The 18,035-nt window shown below is 37.3% G+C and overlaps 1 protein-coding gene across 1 annotated transcript in view; it reads right to left on the bottom strand.

Moving 5' to 3' along the window:
• The window catches only part of Usp32 (ubiquitin specific peptidase 32), a 148,257-nt gene that overhangs the window by 67,920 nt on the left and 62,302 nt on the right, over window positions 1-18,035 (bottom strand). Inside the window, exons 6-7 of the mRNA XM_034505184.2 lie at window positions 8,381-8,512; window positions 5,417-5,524 (exon numbers count right to left, since the gene is read on the bottom strand). Coding sequence (XP_034361075.1) covers window positions 5,417-5,524; window positions 8,381-8,512 — 240 coding nt within the window. The remainder of the gene's footprint in view (window positions 1-5,416; window positions 5,525-8,380; window positions 8,513-18,035) is intronic.

The following is an 18,035-nucleotide window of genomic DNA, read 5'->3' as shown; positions in this document are numbered from 1 at the left end:
TGAGAGAGAGAAAGAGGGGGAAGACAGGGAGGCAGATGTTCACATATCTCCACCAGTCAAAGGTAGTTGATATATCTAGGTTGGGTAGTAGTGGGTTACATCTCTGATTGAGCATTACCAAAGCCTTTGATTAACATTTTTTAAAAAAATGTATAAGTGCAAAAAGGAAAAGGGGGCATGGGATAGGGGTTTCCTAAGGGGGGGAATGGGGAAAGGGGATGGCATCTGAAGTATAAATAAAATATCCAATAAAAAAATGAAAAAAAAAAGAAAAGAAAAAGCAAAAAACAAAAATAAAAACAAAAAGCAAGCAAACAAACAAACAAAAAACCCGGGAGCTGGTTCTTGGATACAATCAACAAGACAGATAAAGATAAACCCTGAGCCAGACAAATCAGAACGCACAGAGACATTATCCAAATTAACAAAATCAAAAAAGAAAAGGGAGACATAACAATCGAAACTGAAGAAATTAAAAGAAAATTCATCAGATTCTACTATAAAAGCCTATACTGAACAAAACTGGAAAATATGGATGAAATGGACAATTTTCTAGACAGATACCAGGTGCCAAAGTTAAATCAGGAGCAGATAAACCATCTAAACAGTCCCATAACCCCTAAAGAAGTAGCAAGAGTCATTAAAAGTCTCCCAAGCAAAAAAAGCCCAGTACTACTAGATGGTATTACTGCAGAATTCTATCAGACCTTCAAAGAAGACCTAATACCAATACTCTTCAAACTATTCCACAAAATAGAAAGAGAAGGAACACTACCCAATTCATTCTATGAAGCTACAATTACACTTATATTTAGACTACACAAAGACCCAACCAAAAAAAGAAAACTTCAGACTAATTTCCCTTATGAATATTGATGCAAAAATATTCAACAAAATTCTCACAAACCCAATCCAAGAACACATCAAAACGATCATCTATCATGATTAAGTAGGCTCTATCCCAGGGATGCAGGGATGATTCAATATTTGGAAATCCATCAATGTAATCCACTATATAAACAAACTCAAACATGTTCATCTCATTAGATGCTAAGAAAGCATTTGACAAAATTCAGCATTCCTTTATGTTCAAAGTCTTGAAAAGATCAGGAATTGAAGGCCCATACCTAAACATAGTAAAAACAATATACAGCAAGCCAGTAGCCAGTATCAAACTAAATGGAGAGGAAACTTGAAGCAATCCCACTAAGATCAGGACTAGACAAGGCTGCCCACTCTCACCTTACCTATTCAATATAGTACTGGAAGTCCTAGCTAGAGAAATTAGACAACAAAAAGAAGTCAAAGGGATACAAACAGGAAAGGAAGAAGTCAAAATATCACTATTTGCAGATGGATATGATAGTATACTTAAGTGACCTCAAAACTTCCACTAGAGAACTCCTAAACCTGATAAACAACTTCAGCAAAGTGGCTGGATATAAAATCAACTCAAACAAATCAGTAGCCTTTCTCTACTCAAAGGATAAACAGGCTGAGAAAGAAATTAGAGAAATGACACCCTTCACAATAGTCACAAATAATATAAAATACCTTGATGTGAATCTAACCAAGCAAGTGAAAGATCTATATGACAAGAACTGCAAGTCTCTGAAGAAAGAAATCAAAGACGATCTCAGAAGATGGAAAGATCTCCCATGCTCGTGGATTGGCAGAATTAATATAGTAAAAATGGCCATCTTGCTGAAAGCAATCTACAGATTCAATGCAATCCCTATCAAAATTCCAACTCAATTCTTCATAGAGTTAGAAAGAGCGATTTTCAAATTCATTTGGAATAACAAAAAAACCCAGAATAGTGAAAACTATTCTCAACAATAAAAGATCTTCTGGGGGAAATCACCATCCTTGATTGACCTCAAGCTATATTACAGAGCAATAGTGAAAAAACTGCATGGTATTGGTACAGAGACAGGCAGGGAGATCAATGGAATAGAATTGAAGACCCAGAAATGAACCCACATACCTATGATCACTTGATCTTTGACAAAGGAGCTAAAAACCATCCAGTGGAAAAAAGACAGCAGTTTCAACAAATGGTGCTGGTTCAACTGGCGGTCAGCATGTAAAAGAATACAAATTGATCCATTCTTATCTACTTGTACAAAGCTCAAATCCATGAGAATAAAGGACCTCTACATAAAACCAGATACACTGAAATTAACAGAAGAGCAAGTGGGGAAAGAGCCTCAAACACATGGGTACAGGGGAAAATTCCCTGAACAGAACACCAATGGCTTATGCTTTAAGATCAACAATCGACAAATGGGACCTCATAAATTCCAAAGTTTCTGCCTTCATAAAGGCAAATGACACTGTCAACTGTCAATTGGACAAAAAGGCAACCAACAGATTGGGAAGAGATCTTTACCAACCCTACATCCAATAGAGGGCTAATATCCAATATATACAAAGAACTCAAGAAGTTAGACTCCAGAGAACCAAATAACTCTATTAAAAAATGGGGTATAGGGGGTGGAGATATGGCTCAGTGATTAAGAGCACTGACTGCTCTTCCAGAGGTTCTGAGTTCAATTTCCAGCAACCACATGGTGGCTCACAACCATTTGTAATGGGATCATGTGTGTCTGAAGACAGCTACAGTGTACTCACATACATAAAATAAATAAATCTTTGGGGAAAAAAATGAGGTACAGAGCTCAACAAAAAATTCTCAACTGAGGAATATCGAATGGCCAAGAAGCACCTAAAGAAATGTTCAACATCCTTAGTCATCAGGAAAATGCAAATCAAAACCAATTTTGATTGATTCCACTGAGATTCCACCTAACACCAATCAGAATGGTTAAGACCAAAAACTCAGGCAACATAACAGCAGATGCTGGCAAGGATGTGAGAAAGAGGAACACTCCTCCATTGTTGGTGGGATTGCAAGCAGTTACAACCACTCTGGAAATCAGTCTGGTGATTCCTCAGAATATTGGACATAGTACAACCTGAGGACCTAGTTATACCACTCCTGGGCATATACCCAGAAGATGCTCCAACACATAACAAGGACATATGCTCCACTATGTTCATAGCAGCCTTATTTATAATAGCCAGAAGCTGTAAAGAATCCAGCTGTCCTTCAACAGAGGAATGGATACAATGAATTCATAAAATTCTCAGGCAAATGGATGAAACTAGAAAGTATCATCCTGAGTGAAATAACCCAGTCATAAAAGAACACAGATGGTATGCACTCACTGATAAGTGGGTATTAGCCCAAAAGCTCAGAATAGCCAAGATACAATCTGTAGACAACATGAAGCTCAAGAAGAAGAAAATAAAAGTGTGGATGCTTCAGTCCTTCTTAGAAGGGGGAGCAAAATACTCACAGGAGGAAATACAGAGACAAAGTGTGGAGCAAAGACTGAAGGAAAGGCCATTCAGAGACTGCCTCACCTGGGGATCCACCCCATGTAAAGACACCAAACCCAGACACTATTATAGATGCCAAAAGGTGCTTGCTGACAGGAGGCTGATAAAGCTGTCTCCTGAATGGGCTCTGGCAAAGCCTGACAAATACAGAGGTGAATGCTCGCAGCCAACCATCAGACTGAGCATGGGGTCTCCAATGGAGGAGTTAGAGAAAGGACTAAAGGAGCTGAAGAGGTTTGCAACCCCATAGGAAGAACAACAATATCAACCAACCAGACCCCCCCAGAGCCTCCAGGGACTAAACCACCAACCAAAGAATACACATGAGGGACCCATGGCTCCAGCCACATATGTAGCAGAGGATGGCCTTGTTGGGCATCAATGAGAGAAAAGGTCTGTGGTCCTATGAAGGCTGGATGCTCCAGTATAAGGTAACGCCAGGGCAGGGAGGCGGGAGTGGGTGGGTGGGTGGGTGGGGGAGCATCCTCATAGAAGCAGAGGGAGGGAGGATGGGATAGGAGTTTTCCAGAGGGGAAATCAGGAAAGGGGATAACATTTGAAATGTAAGTAAAATATCCAATAAAAATAAATAAATAAATCACTCTGGCTTGTTAAAATTTCTAGTTGACCAGCAAATACAAAACAAAACACCAAAGAAGATTTGAAATTAAAAAACTATTCTAAATTACATGTATTTAGTGTGCACATTTGAATGTACATAGACGTCTGGGACACCTTGTGTAAGTAAGTCCCCTCTTTTTACCATGTGGGAGGTTCTATCTGATCCAATGCAAGTTGTTTGACTTGGTGACAAACTCTACCACTTCATTGACCCAAAACTTTAAATTTTGAAAGGTAATAATTAACATCAAGTGAGCAACAGAGGTTTTAATTTCCTTAAAGATATTAAATTTCTATGAAAAAAAAATTTGCTGGGTGTGTTGATACATGCCTTTAATCCCAAAACTTGGGAAGCAGATAGATCTTTATGAGTTCAAGGTTAGTCTGAGCTACAGTTAAGACCCAATCTCAACAAAGCAAGCAAGCAAACACACACACACACACACACGCAGATATTTTCCTAAGAAATCACCTTTCAAAAAACCAGCTTGGAATAATGAATAAAAAAGAAACCTGATTTGAACACCTTTAATCCCAGCACTTGGGAGGCAGAGGGTGGTAGATCTCTGAATTCAGGGCCAGTCTGGTCTATGGAGTGAATTCTAAGTCAGCCAGGAATGTTATTCAGATCAATCCTGACTCAAACAAAATAAAACAAAACAACAACGAACTGGTTATAGTGTGGTACATGACTTAATCTTGGAATCTGGGAGGCAGAGGTAGGTAGTGTTAGTCTAGTCTCAGAAATGAGTTCCAAAATAGCCAGTACTACACAGAAAAATCCTGTCCCGAAAACAAAAAAAAATTTAAGATTTATTAATATAACATAAATTTATGCTTATAAATTATGCTTTCAGACTATTAGATAAAAATGCAATTTTAGAGTTTAAGAAAATTATGTCTAATTACAAATTTCTCTTGTGAATAGAATATTAATGTATATAAATGAAAGACAATGAGCTATGTTTCAAATTATGCAAGACAGAAAATACTCTATAGACTAACAAAATATTTCCTAGTATTTAAAATGTTCAGTTATGCATGGTGGCTCGAACCTCCAAATTTAGTATTCTACCTGAGAGAGGAAAGTCAAGAATGCCAGATCAGTCTAAGATAAGATTCTGTTGCAGAAAAACTGTTTACCCAATTATCATAATTATAGATTTTCCAAGAAAACTAATTTTATTAATAACTTAAAAGAATCCAAACTAGGTTAATGCTTCCTTAGATTCAACTCACTAATCACCAATTATGAGATCACTATTTACCAACCTGCAAGTTAAGAAACTCAATCCTTAATACATAAATGATGTTGAATGGATGAAAGCTAATTCTGTCTTTACATAGTATCCTAATGTGACACTTTACAGACACTGTTTATCATACTTACATTTTTGTCTTTCAGCTAGGGGGCCCCTGCAGCAGGCTGATAACCCACAGGATATCTCCTTGAAGTCTATGTGATTGTCACGATTTTCATCAAAAGCATTAAATAAACCTATAATAATAATAAGAAAAAGACACTATAAATCACAGTCAACAAACTTCCTAATATTATGCTGACAAGAAGAATGTCTTTTACATAAAGTTGTGTAGTGTTTTGATTAGGAATGGTCCTGAGACTCGTGTGTTTGACTGCTTGGTCCATAAGGAGTAACACTATTAGGAGGTGTGGCCTTGTCACTGTGTCACTGTGTCACTATGGGGGTGACATTTGAGGTCTCTTGTGTTCAAGCTATGGCCAATGTGTAACACAGTCTCCTTCTGCTGCCAGTGGATCAAGATGTAGAACTCTCAACTCCAGCACCATGTCTGCCACACTTCCCCCTATGATGATACTGAACTGTAATGAAATATTTCCCTTTTAAAGAGTTGCTGTAGCCATGGTGTCTTCTCACAGCAATAAATCCCGAGACAAGTGGCTACATTAAAAAAAAAAAAGTTCAAGGAAACATTTCTTTTTTTCTGTAGTATAATTACAACTGAAACTCACTCATTCCCCCAGCAGAATACACAATTGCTTGTATCTGTTTTTACTTTCTCTAGTAAAAACTATCTAATAGCTTAAAGATACCTACATTTTTCAAAGGTGACAAATGAAAATTAAGAATCCAGAAAGGTCAGAAATTGTAACAATTATCCATATAAAGCCATATAGAGGCAGGAGAAAGGACAAAAGTAGAGAGAAAATTGAGCTTATTATGTGAATGTTCAAATATATATTACTGGATCATTAATAAACAACGTTCATAAAGCTTTTCCTGGGAAAGGAAATACATTACTATAAAAAACTCTACTATAGTACCTTTTTGTAAAACTTTCTCTCTCCCTCTCTTCCTCCCTCTCTCTCTCAAATACACACACAGTGAAAGAAAGGAAGAGAGAAAGAAAGAAAGAAAGAAAGAAAAAGAGAAAGAGAAAGAGCGAGCAGACAGAAAGAAACAAATCAACTAACCCACCCACCCACCCATCCAGAGTGCTATGTGTTCTACTTCCACTAAGGAAAACTACTGAAATATCCTAGTTATTAAAAAAAATGCAGGTCCTATGTTTCAAGAGTCTATTTAACTTACTGTTTCAGTTTCAGTTTAGAGAACTAAGCCAGACATGGTAACATGCCTATAATCCCAGTACTTGGGGAAACAGTTAAAGATCATCCTTAGCTAGATACTGAGTTTGAAATGAATTTGTCACATGACACCCTGTCTCAAAAAAAAAAAATTGGGTTGGAGAGATGGCTGAGCAATTAAAAGCACTGAATGCATTTCTGGAAGACTTGGGCTTGTGTCCCAACACTCATGTGGTAGCTCATAACTACCATGTTTAAGTCCAGTCCTAGGGGATCTAATGCCCTCCTCTGGCTTTTGTGAAGACATCAGGCACATTCATGATGCACAGATATATACATGTAGACAAAACACTTATACACAGAAAATAAAAACAAGAAAATGAAAACAAAAACAAAATAATAAAATTAGATAAATTTCCTAAGAAAAGTTAAAAAACTTAAGTCAAAAACTAGGCTGGAGAGATGGCTCAGATGGTTACAGCATTGTATTCTTACAGAGGACTCAGATTTACTTCTCAGTACCTACATGGTGGCTACAACCATGTGAAACTCCAGTTTCAGGAGATCTCATCTGAGAGGCCCAGGCATGCACATGGAGCACATACATATATATTCAGGTAAAACTTATATAACATAAAATAGCAAGTCTAAAGAAAAAAAGAACTAAAAAACTAAAACCCAAATAAATAATCAAAAGTAAAACCCAAGTATTCAGATTTCAAATATGTTTACAGTGTCATCCACAATGCTTCTTTATATTTTTATTATTTTATTTATTTTTTATTTGTTTGGTTTTTCAAAACAGGGTTTCTCTGTGCAATCCTGGCTGTCCTTGAATTCCTTTTGTAGATCAGGCTGGACTCAAACTCAGAGATCCACTTTGCAGTGGTAGAATTAAATTCATGTGCCACAACACCCAATATTCTTTATTTGATTTAATTTAATTAATTAATTAATTTATTTATTTTTGGTTTTTCGAGACAGGGTTTCTCTGTGTAGCCCTGGCTGTCCTGGAACTCACTCTGTAGACCAGGCTGGCCTCGAACTTAGAAATCCGCCTGCCTCTGCATCCCAAGTGCTGGGATTAAAGGCGTGTGCCATCACCATCTGGCTTCTTTATTTTTAAAAGGAAAAAAAAAAAAAAGATACTGGAGCTATATTAGATCTCAGGGATACTCTTTTTATTTATTCACCATTGCTCTCTACAGACACCCCATATGAGTACATCAGACCCTATTACAGATGATTAAGCCACCATGTGGTTGCTGGGAATTAAACTCAGGACCTCTGGAAGAGCAGTCAGTGCTCTTAACCACTGAGCCATCTCTTCAGCCCTCAGGGATACTCTTATCTAGAAGCTTCTATTCTCTTTTCAGGGAAGGGGGCACCAGTGAAGTCTTACATAAATGAAAAACAGGTGGCTAAGGAAGAAATAGGTCATGTGAGGAAACCTGGAGCTTTCCCTTTGCACATCCTATCCAGTGACACATCTTAGTAGAGCACTGTCATACTAATGATATCAGGTACAGAGGGCTAACTGACTCAGGCAAGATCATACAAGTAAAATATGAAGCTAAGGACAATGACCTTATCACTTCCCTATTAACAAAGAACTATGAAATCTACAGGAACATAGTTTGTCAGAGTTAAATCTGTTTTGGTTAGAAATAAGATGGATTCAGTTTATTTACTTGATTCATTCTATTTACTTTAACCGAATGAATACTTGGGTTTTGTTTGTTTGTTTAAAAAACAAAAACAAAAAATCCAAGGAACATTTCCTACCTTCACTCAGGGAAGGGCGAATAGGTGGTGAAACCAATGGACCAAAGGTCTCTAAGTCAAAACGTCCAGTTCGGGATTGGGCCTTCAGTAGCCAATACCGTTTCTCCAGATCAATGATGTCTGATTCTTCCACTAAGAATCAAATCAAACAAGATTATAAATTCAGAATGCCCAGAATGCCCTTTTGGGCCACTAGTTTATCCTGATAAATAAATTTTACATATATATATGCACACACACACACACACATATATCTTTTAAGGGCATATTTTCTCAGTTCAATGACTAAAACCAATTACGACCAAAACCCACATTAAAAGACAAACTTAATCATAATTAAAAATTTTAAGAAAATGAAATAAAAGTAACAAAAGCAAGAGAATTTAAAATTCAGAGAAAAAGAAGCTACAATTTCCCATTAGGCAGACTGCTAAAATATAAAATCATATACTACTAATCTATTCTAGTCATATTCAACCTCCACCTTAGATTTAAATTTTGTGTATGCATATCTTTTCTCCTGATTAGATAGTGACTATCAGAATAGCAGGGTGCAGATTTAATTCACATAGCTAATACAATATGCATGATAGCAAACAGTAAAATCATGAAAGAATGAATATGAACAGAGACAACTCCAACTGCAGCTACTGGGTTTTTTTTTTTTTTTTCCTTCCTTTCTTTCTTTCTTTCTTTCTTTCTTTCTTTCTTTCTTTCTTTCTTTCTTTCTTTCTTTCTTTTTTTAGATAGAATCTTTCTGTATAACAGCCCTGACTGTCCTGGAACTCCCTTTGTAAAGCAGGATGTCCTCAAACTTGGAGACACCCGCCTCTGCTTCCCAAATGCTGGGACTAAAGGCATGTGCCATCACTCCTGGTGAATGCTTATTTTAAATGCTTCTGCTTCTCTCCCAAACGATTAAAGTGAAATTTAGGAAGCATGAAAGTATTTTATTCTCAGTGAAGTATGGTACTCAAAGTTATCTTACTAAAATATAATTCTGGGACTGTCCCCTTTTGGCCATAATGAAATATCAACTGACATCAGACTTGCCCTCTGGCCATAAATAGCTAGAAACTATTTACACAACTATATAAATCAAGCAGTCACAGAAACTCAAGAACAGGCAGTGCAGGACTTGGATCCTAAGATCAAGAAGCTACTATCAGGTGAACATGTCTACTAGTAGTCCTGCTTTTGTCTGTGCCTACATCTTCAGGGTGGCAAAAGGTATGGAGTCTCAATTCAGAGATTTCACTGTTACAAATGTAGGTTACTGCAGGAAGGTTAAAGTAGCTGAAAAATCAGGAGGAGAAATTGATAGAAAAAAGTTATGCAAAGAATTCCAGAAACCTGTACAAGTGCACGTTGTTTTGGCAGCTAATTTATGTTATACACAGTGAAACCCACTGAAGCTTGCCTAGGAACTCAAAGAAAAATTCCCACAAGCTGGGGAGATACCACATAGCATTCACAATTGGGGAAACAAATGTGAAAGAGGGCCAGCAGATGGCTCAGCAGGTGAAGGAGCTTACCACCAAGTCTGACTACCTGAATTTGATTTGGGAAGCCACATAATGGCAAGACAGGAAGTAATTCCCACAAGCTGTCCTTTGAACTCCACACATACAGCAATGGCATGTACACACACACACACACACACACACACACACGAGGAAGGGAGGGAGAGGGCGGGAGGATGTAAAAAAACAACATGAAAAAAGTAAGAAGATGTAACACAAAACTAATAAGGTAAAAACTAATCAGCACAAAGGCTAAGAAATAAGAGACAATAGAAAGAGACAAGGCTTGAGAACTATGAGTTATAAATATCCAGAATTAGCTGGGCAGTAGTAATGTACATCTTTGATCTCAGCATTTAGGAAGTAGAGGCAGGTGGATATCTGAGTTTGAGACCAGCCTCGGTCAATGTAATGAGTTACAGGACAGCCTGGTCTACAAAGTAAATTCCAGGACAGCCAGGGCTACACAGAAAAATTGTCTTGAGAAACAACAACACCCGACCCCCACCAAATAAAAAAAAAAAAAAAAACCCAAAAAACAAACAACTAAAGAAATATAAGAGATAAGAACATGAACTAACTGGAACTAACAAAGATGAAAAATAACATTTAAAATTAAAATATACCCATTAGAAGACTCAGTAGATTAGGGACTGGGCAAAGGGAGAGATGAGAAAACATGAACACTGGGCAACAGAAACTATTCTAATGGAAGAACAAAGAGAAAACAGGCTGAATAACTCATTAGAACTAAAGTAACTATAAGATAATATCAAACATAAATACAACTATGAAAAAACCAAAAACAAACAGGAAGAAAGTATTAAAAGTATTTATAGCTGCAAATTTTCTTTGGAGACTGGCCTCAACTCACAATGATCCTGTTTCAGTCTCTTAAGTGTTTTTTTGTTTTTGTTTTGTTTTGTTTTGTTTTTTGAGACAGGATCTCCTATATAGCCCAGGATGGACTGGAACTCATCACTGAGACAAGGCTGGTGCTACACTCATAGAAATCTACTAACATCATCCTCCAAAATGATGGAATTAGAAGTATGTAATATTATATGTGTAATATTATATCTGAAATTTTTCAAAATTTAATAAGAACTTATCCCTCACACTTAACCACACTAATGCAAGAAATAATCAAATTTCTGGTAATGAAACAATTTCATGAGTGTCCTAGTGCATATGCCTAGCAGATGTGAGGCCCTGAGTTAGACTCCTAGCACAGAAAGAGGGAGAAAGGGAAGAAGGACAAGAATGTTTAAGACCAGGCCAGAGGTGGCATACACCGTCAATCCCCATACTCAGGAAGCAGTTCAAGGCATATCTCTGCATTCCAGGAGAGCTAGGGCTACACAGAGAAAACTGTTGTTGGGTAGAGGAAGAGGAGATAGTAAGAAAATCAAGATAAATATTATAAATTAAACAAAGAAAATAAGATAAATATCTTCAGATAAAAAGGGGCAAAAAGTAAAAGGACAAAATAGTAAATACAACAACAAAAAAACTAGCAAAATCATTCTAAAAAACATGAAATATGAGGGCTTTGTGAGGCAACACAGTATTTAACAATAACAGAACTGTACAAAAAGGAATACCAAAGACATTTATCAGTAGAAGAGAGACACTAGTTAGAACCAACATCTATAGAAAAGAACATGGAACAACAACAACAAAAGAAACAGAAGGAAACTTCTAGGCTCTTACTGCCAGAGATCCTATCAACAACCTTATGGCTAGCCTGAATAAGTGAGTCCCTGGGAATTCACTGTCTCTGCCTTCTCCTACTAACACCAGAGTTACAGATCTGTATCACAGCACCTGTCCATTCAGTAGGTACCAGAGATCCAAACTCAGGTCTCCATGTGTGTATAGAAAGTACTTTACCAAATGAGCAATCTCATTAGCTTCCTCCATCTTATGTTTTGAGACATGGTCTCTCAATGAACTTGGAACTAGAAACTTCCTGTCTCTGCCTCCCCAGTTCTAGGATTATAGACATGCACTACCACATGGGTGGTGGTATCTGAATTCATGTTTATGCAGCAAGAACTTTACCAACTGAGCCCCTAGGGTTTTTATCTTTAATTTTATTATTGTTATTATTGGTAAGTGTATATGGGGGTAGAAAGTGTGCATGTCGAGGCCACAGGACAACTTTATGAAGCCAGTTCTCTCTTTCCATCTTTATGAAAATTTCAGGAATCAAGCTGGACCATCTAACTCATAAGCAGGTAGTTTAAGGAAAGAGCAAATATATTCCACATTATAACCTCTTGAGGAGACAACACTGTAAAACTCGCTAATTTTAAAAATTCATAAAGAAAACTATTCTAAGTCATGAACAGAACAAAAAGTAATCTAAAATTTTAGCAAGCAGCAGAGTTGGAATCTGATATCTAAATGAGATGTCACTTCTCTCCTCTATTCCTAAACAAGATGTCTGTTTATTCTATCATGAAGTATGGCGATTATAAAAAAGAAACTGGCTCCTTTAGAGCTTTCTTTCAAGCAATGCATTAGCAATTGGAAAGAAATTGAAGCCAGTTCCAAGTTCATTGAGAGACCATGTCTCAAAACATAAGATGGAGGAAGCCAATGAGACTGCTCACTTGGTAAAGTACTTTCTGTACACACATGGAGCTTTCTTTCCATTTTTTTTTTCTTCCAAGCTTTCTTTCAAGTAATGCATTAGCAATATAAAATATCTGACCCTGAAAGAAAAGATGTCAACAGAAGCTATATTCACATTTCTATACTTCTCAGTATTGAGCATACAAAGGGTGTCTAATACAGAAGTTTAAATAGATGGGGTTGGAGAGATGGCTCAGTGCTTAATAATGCTGGCTGTTCTTCTTGAGGACTGGATCTGATTCCCAGAACCTACATGATGGCTAACATCTATTGGTAACTCCAGTCTCAGGGGCTTCAATGACCACTTCTACCCACCAAAGGCACCAGGCAAACATTAGTTACACAGATATACATATAGGCAAAACACCAATACACATTTAAAATAAAAACATAAAATGAAAAAAATTCAACATAGAAAAAAATTACATTAACTGATTTTAACTTTGTAAATTTTTCATTAACCTCCTGTAAAAACACATTTCCCCCTTTGTAATAAAAATGTGGGGTGTGTGTGTGTAAGAGAGAAAGAGAGAGAGAGGGAGGGAGGGAGGGAGGAGAGCGAGAGCGAGCGAGAGAGAGAGAGAGAGAGAGAGAGAGAGAGAATATATTTAGAAAGAGGAAAGAGTGGTAATGGTCGGTCACCTTCTAGAAGTATGCTTTAGTGCTAACATACATACACTGTTCATTTTCTGAATATAGACTACAAATTCCTCAAACATCTATGAATTTCATAAGAACTGGCAACTGAACTTTTAGAGAAGACTCAATAACCTTATTTTCACTTAAGAAAATTAGCAACATGGCTGGAGAGATGGCTAAGCAGTTAAGAACACTAGCTGCACTTCAAAGGGACCCAGGTTCAATTCACAGTGTCCATATGGAAGCCCATAACTGTCTGTAACTCCATAACTGTCTGTAACTGACACCCTCACACAGACACACATGCAGGAAAACACCAATGTACATAAAAATAAAAAAATCATTAAAAAAAAAAAAGAAAGTTAGAGGCAACAAATTCAATACTTCTTTTATTTGTAGGTGGTAAATAAATGTATAACAAAACTCTCACTCCAGTGGCTAAATGCATATACATACATATATATATATATATATATATATATATATATATATATATACATATATATATATACATCCACCTGTAAAAACAATTCTTTCTGGGAATACCACAGCAAACTATATTCCCAACATTCTAAACTGTTGGGCCTGACTTTGGGCCATTCTCATCAAGTCTCACCTCACAGAAGGCTCCAACTCTACAAGAGCTCTTTAATGCCAGAATGGATACTCATGGAAAAGGCCAGGCTCAATAGTCAAATATTTTCATATAATAACACAGTCCTCTAACGTTTCTGAGGAGATAACCTGCTCTCAGGAGCAACGGCCCTCTGAGATTTACTTAGGATAGCTGTAAGCCTTATATCATTACAGACAAGTAAGAGGATAGTGAACCAGATACAGGTTTAAAAGGCAGTCTATGGTCCTACTGTCACTGAAACACCCTTCCCCCCATTAAAAGAAGGCTCTAATATGAGATGTGGCAAAGGACTAAAACACACAAATTTTATAGTGAGACACATGTTAAAAAGAACAATATATTTTTTGATAGAAAAATACAATAAATGATACTGAAAAAAATTCACTCAAACTATGGCAATTACTATGGAATCCACAACTCAAAAGAAATCAATGACTAAACAGGCTTATTCACTCTTACAACGTAGTATATGGAAACCTGAAAGTCTCTTATTAATTTATTTGAAAACATACTTCAAGAAAGATGTTGTAGGCACATATTTTTTCTGAAATTCCTTTATAAAAGCATGGGAAATATTAGGAAAAACAACACTTTATAGTATTTTTAATAGAAGAGAAAGAGGGAAAGAGCCTGGAACTCACTGGCATGGGAGGCAGGGAAGAAGGAGTTCCTAAAAATAACTCCAATGGCTGAGGCTCTAAGATCAACAATTGATAAATGGGACCTCATGAAACTGAAAAGCTTCTGTAAGGCAAAGGATGTAGTCAATAGGACAAAATGGCAACCAACAGATTGGGAAAAGATCTTTACCAACCCTACATTTGATAGAGGGCTAATATCCAAAATACACAAAGAACTCAAGAAGTTAGACTCCAGGCTGGACAGATGGCTCTTAAGAGCACAGACTGCTCTTCCAAAGGTCTCGAGTTCAATTCCCAGCAACCCCATGGTGGCTCACAACCATCTGTAATGGAATTTCGTGCTCTCTTCTGGTGTGTCTAAAGACAGTGACAGTGTGCTCACATACATTAAGATAAATAAAAATTCTTAAAAAAAAAAAAAAAAAAAAAAAAGCAGTTAGACTCCAGAGAACCAAATAACCCTATTAAAAAATGAGGTATAGAGCTAAACAAAGAATTCTCAACTGAGGAATCTTGAATGGCTGAGAAGCACTTAAAGAAATATTCAACATCCTTAGTCATCAGGGAAATGCAAATCAAAACAACCCTAAGATTCCACCTCACACCAATCAGAATAGCTAAGATCAAAACCTCAGGTGACAGCACATGTTGGCGAGGATGCAGAGAAAGAGGAACACTACTCCTTTACTGGGGGGATTGCAAACTGGTACAACTACTCTGGAAATCAATCTGGAGATTCCTCAGAAATCTGGAAATAGATCTACCTGAAGAACCAGCTATACCACTCTTGGGAATATACCCAAAAGATGCCCCACCATGCCAGAGGGGCAAGTGCTATACTATGTTCATAGAGGCCTTATCTGTGATAGCTGGAAGCTAGAAACAACCCAGATGTCCCACAACAAAACAATGAATAAATTATTTAAGAATATATTAAGAATGAGGGCATGGGGCTAGAGAGATGGCTCAGTGGTTAAGAGCATTAACTGCTCTTCCAGAGTTCCTGAGTTCAATTCCCAGCAACCACATAGTGGCTCACAACCATCTGCAATAGGATCTGATGCCCTCTTCTGGTGACTGAAGACAGCAACAGTGTATTCATATACATATAAATAAATAAATCTTTAAAAAAAAAAAAAAAAAAAAAAGAATGAGGGCATCAAGAGTTTTGCAGGCAAATGGACGGAACTAGAAAATATCATCCTGATTGAGGTAACTCAGACCCAAAAAGAACATGCATGATATGTACTCACTAATAAGTGAATATTAGCCAAAAAAGTACAGAATATCTAGGATACTATCCACAGAACTCAAGGAGGTTAACAAGCACAAGAGCCAAAATGAGGATGCTTCATTCCTTCTTGGAAGGGAGAAGAAAGCAATCACAGAAGGTAGAGGGAGGGAGGGAGGGAGGGAGGGGGGGGAGGGAGGGAGGGAGGGAGGGAGCTGGGTGAGATAGGGGAGGGGAAAATGGGAACATGATCAGGTATTGGGGGGTGGGGACAGGAGAGAAGCCCCAAGGGCTAGCATAATGAATGGAAATATGCAACTTTGGGGGGAGGAATGTCAGGTGGGGGACCCTCTAGAAAGTACCATAGACCTGGGAGGTGATAGACTCTTAAGACTCAAAGGGAGGGACCCTAGATAAAATGCCCAACAGTGGAAAGAGATAACTTCGTAGAGGCCACCTACAGTAATAAGACAGGGAGGAAATCAAGTGGAGGAATGGGGTTGCCATCTCACAGTCAAAAACTCATAGCTCTAAGTGCCTACAAAAAGAAACTAGAGAGAGAGAGCATACATTAACAACCTGATAGCACACCTGAAAGCATTAGAACAAAAAGAAGCAAATACACCCAAGAGGAGTAAATGGCAGGAAATAATCAAACTCAGGGCTGAAATCAACCAAGTAGAAACAGAAAGAACTACACAAAATATCAACAAAACCAGGAGCTGGTTCTTTGAGAAAATCAACAAGATAGATAAACCCTTAGCCAGACAAACCAAAGGGCACAGAGACAGTATCCAAATTAACAAAATCAGAACTGAAAAGGGAGACATAACAACAAAAACTGAGGAAATTTAAAAAAAATCATCAGATCCTACTACAAAGGCCTATACTCAACAAAACTGGAAAATCTGGATGAAATGGACAATTTTCTAGACAGATACCAGGTGCCAAAGTTAAATCAGGAGCAGATAAACCATCTAAACAGTCCCATAACCCCTAAAGAAATAGAAGCAGTCAGTAAAAGTCGCCCCACCAAAAAAAGTCCAGGACCAGATGGTTTTAGTGCAGAATTCTTATCAGACCTTCAAGGGAAGACCTAATACCAATTCTCTTCAAGCTATTCCACAGAATAGAAACAGAAGGAACACTACCCAATTTCGTTCTATGAAACTACAATTACGCTCATACCTAAACCTCACAAAGACCCAACAAAGAAAGAGAACTACAGACCAATCTCTCTTATAAATATTGATGCAAAAATACTCAATAAGATTCTCGAAAACTGAATCCAAGAACACATCAAAACAATCATCCATCATGATCAAGTAGGCTTTATCCCAGGAATGCAGGGATGGTTCAATATTTGGAAATCCATCAATGTAATCCACTATATAAACAAACTCAAAGAAAAAACCCACATGATCATCTCACTAGTTGCTGAGAAAGCATTTGACAAAATTCAGCATCCCTTCATGTTAAAAGTCTTGGAAAGATCAGGAATTGAAGGCCCATACCTAAACATAGTAAAAACAATATACAGCAAGCCAGTAGCCAACATCAAACTAAATGGAGAGAAACTTGAAGCAATCCCACTAAGATCAGGACTAGACAAGGCTGCCCACTCTCACCCTACCTATTCAATACAGTACTGGAAGTCCTAGCCAGAGAAATTAGACAACAAAAGGAAGTCAAAAGGATACAAATAGGAAAGAAAGAAGTCAAAATATCACTATTTGCAGATGGATATGATAGTATACTTAAGTGACCCTAAAACTTCCACTAGAGAACTCCTAAACCTGATAAACAACTTCAGCAAGTGGCTGGATATAAAATCAACTCAAACAAATCAGTAGCCTTTCTCTACTCAAAGGATAAACAGGCTGAGAAAGAAATTAGAGAAATGACACCCTTCACAATAGTCACAAATAATATAAAATACCTTGGAGTGAATCTAACCAAGCAAGTGAAAGATCTGTATGACAAGAACTTCAAGTCTCTGAAGAAAGAAATTGAAGAAGATCTCAGAAGATGGAAAGATCTCCCATGCTCCTGGATTGGCAGGATTAGTATAGTAAAAAATGGCCATCTTGCTGAAAGCAATCTACAGATTCAATGCAATCCCCATCAAAATTCCAAATCAATTCTTCATAGAGATAGAAAGAGCAATTTGCAAATTCATTTGGAATAACAAAAAACCCAGGATAGCGAGAACTATTCTCAACAATAAAAGAACTTCTGGGGGCATCACCATCCCTGACCTCAAATTGTACTACAGAGCAATAGTGATTAAAAACTGCATGGTATTGGTACAGAGACAGTCAGAAAGATCAATGGAATAGAATTG

This window comes from Arvicanthis niloticus, chromosome 6 (assembly GCF_011762505.2).
Source record: "Arvicanthis niloticus isolate mArvNil1 chromosome 6, mArvNil1.pat.X, whole genome shotgun sequence".
NCBI classification, from domain to species: domain Eukaryota; kingdom Metazoa; phylum Chordata; class Mammalia; order Rodentia; family Muridae; genus Arvicanthis; species Arvicanthis niloticus.
Note: the sequence above shows the minus strand (reverse complement) of the source record. Positions and strands in the feature narration are given on the sequence as shown.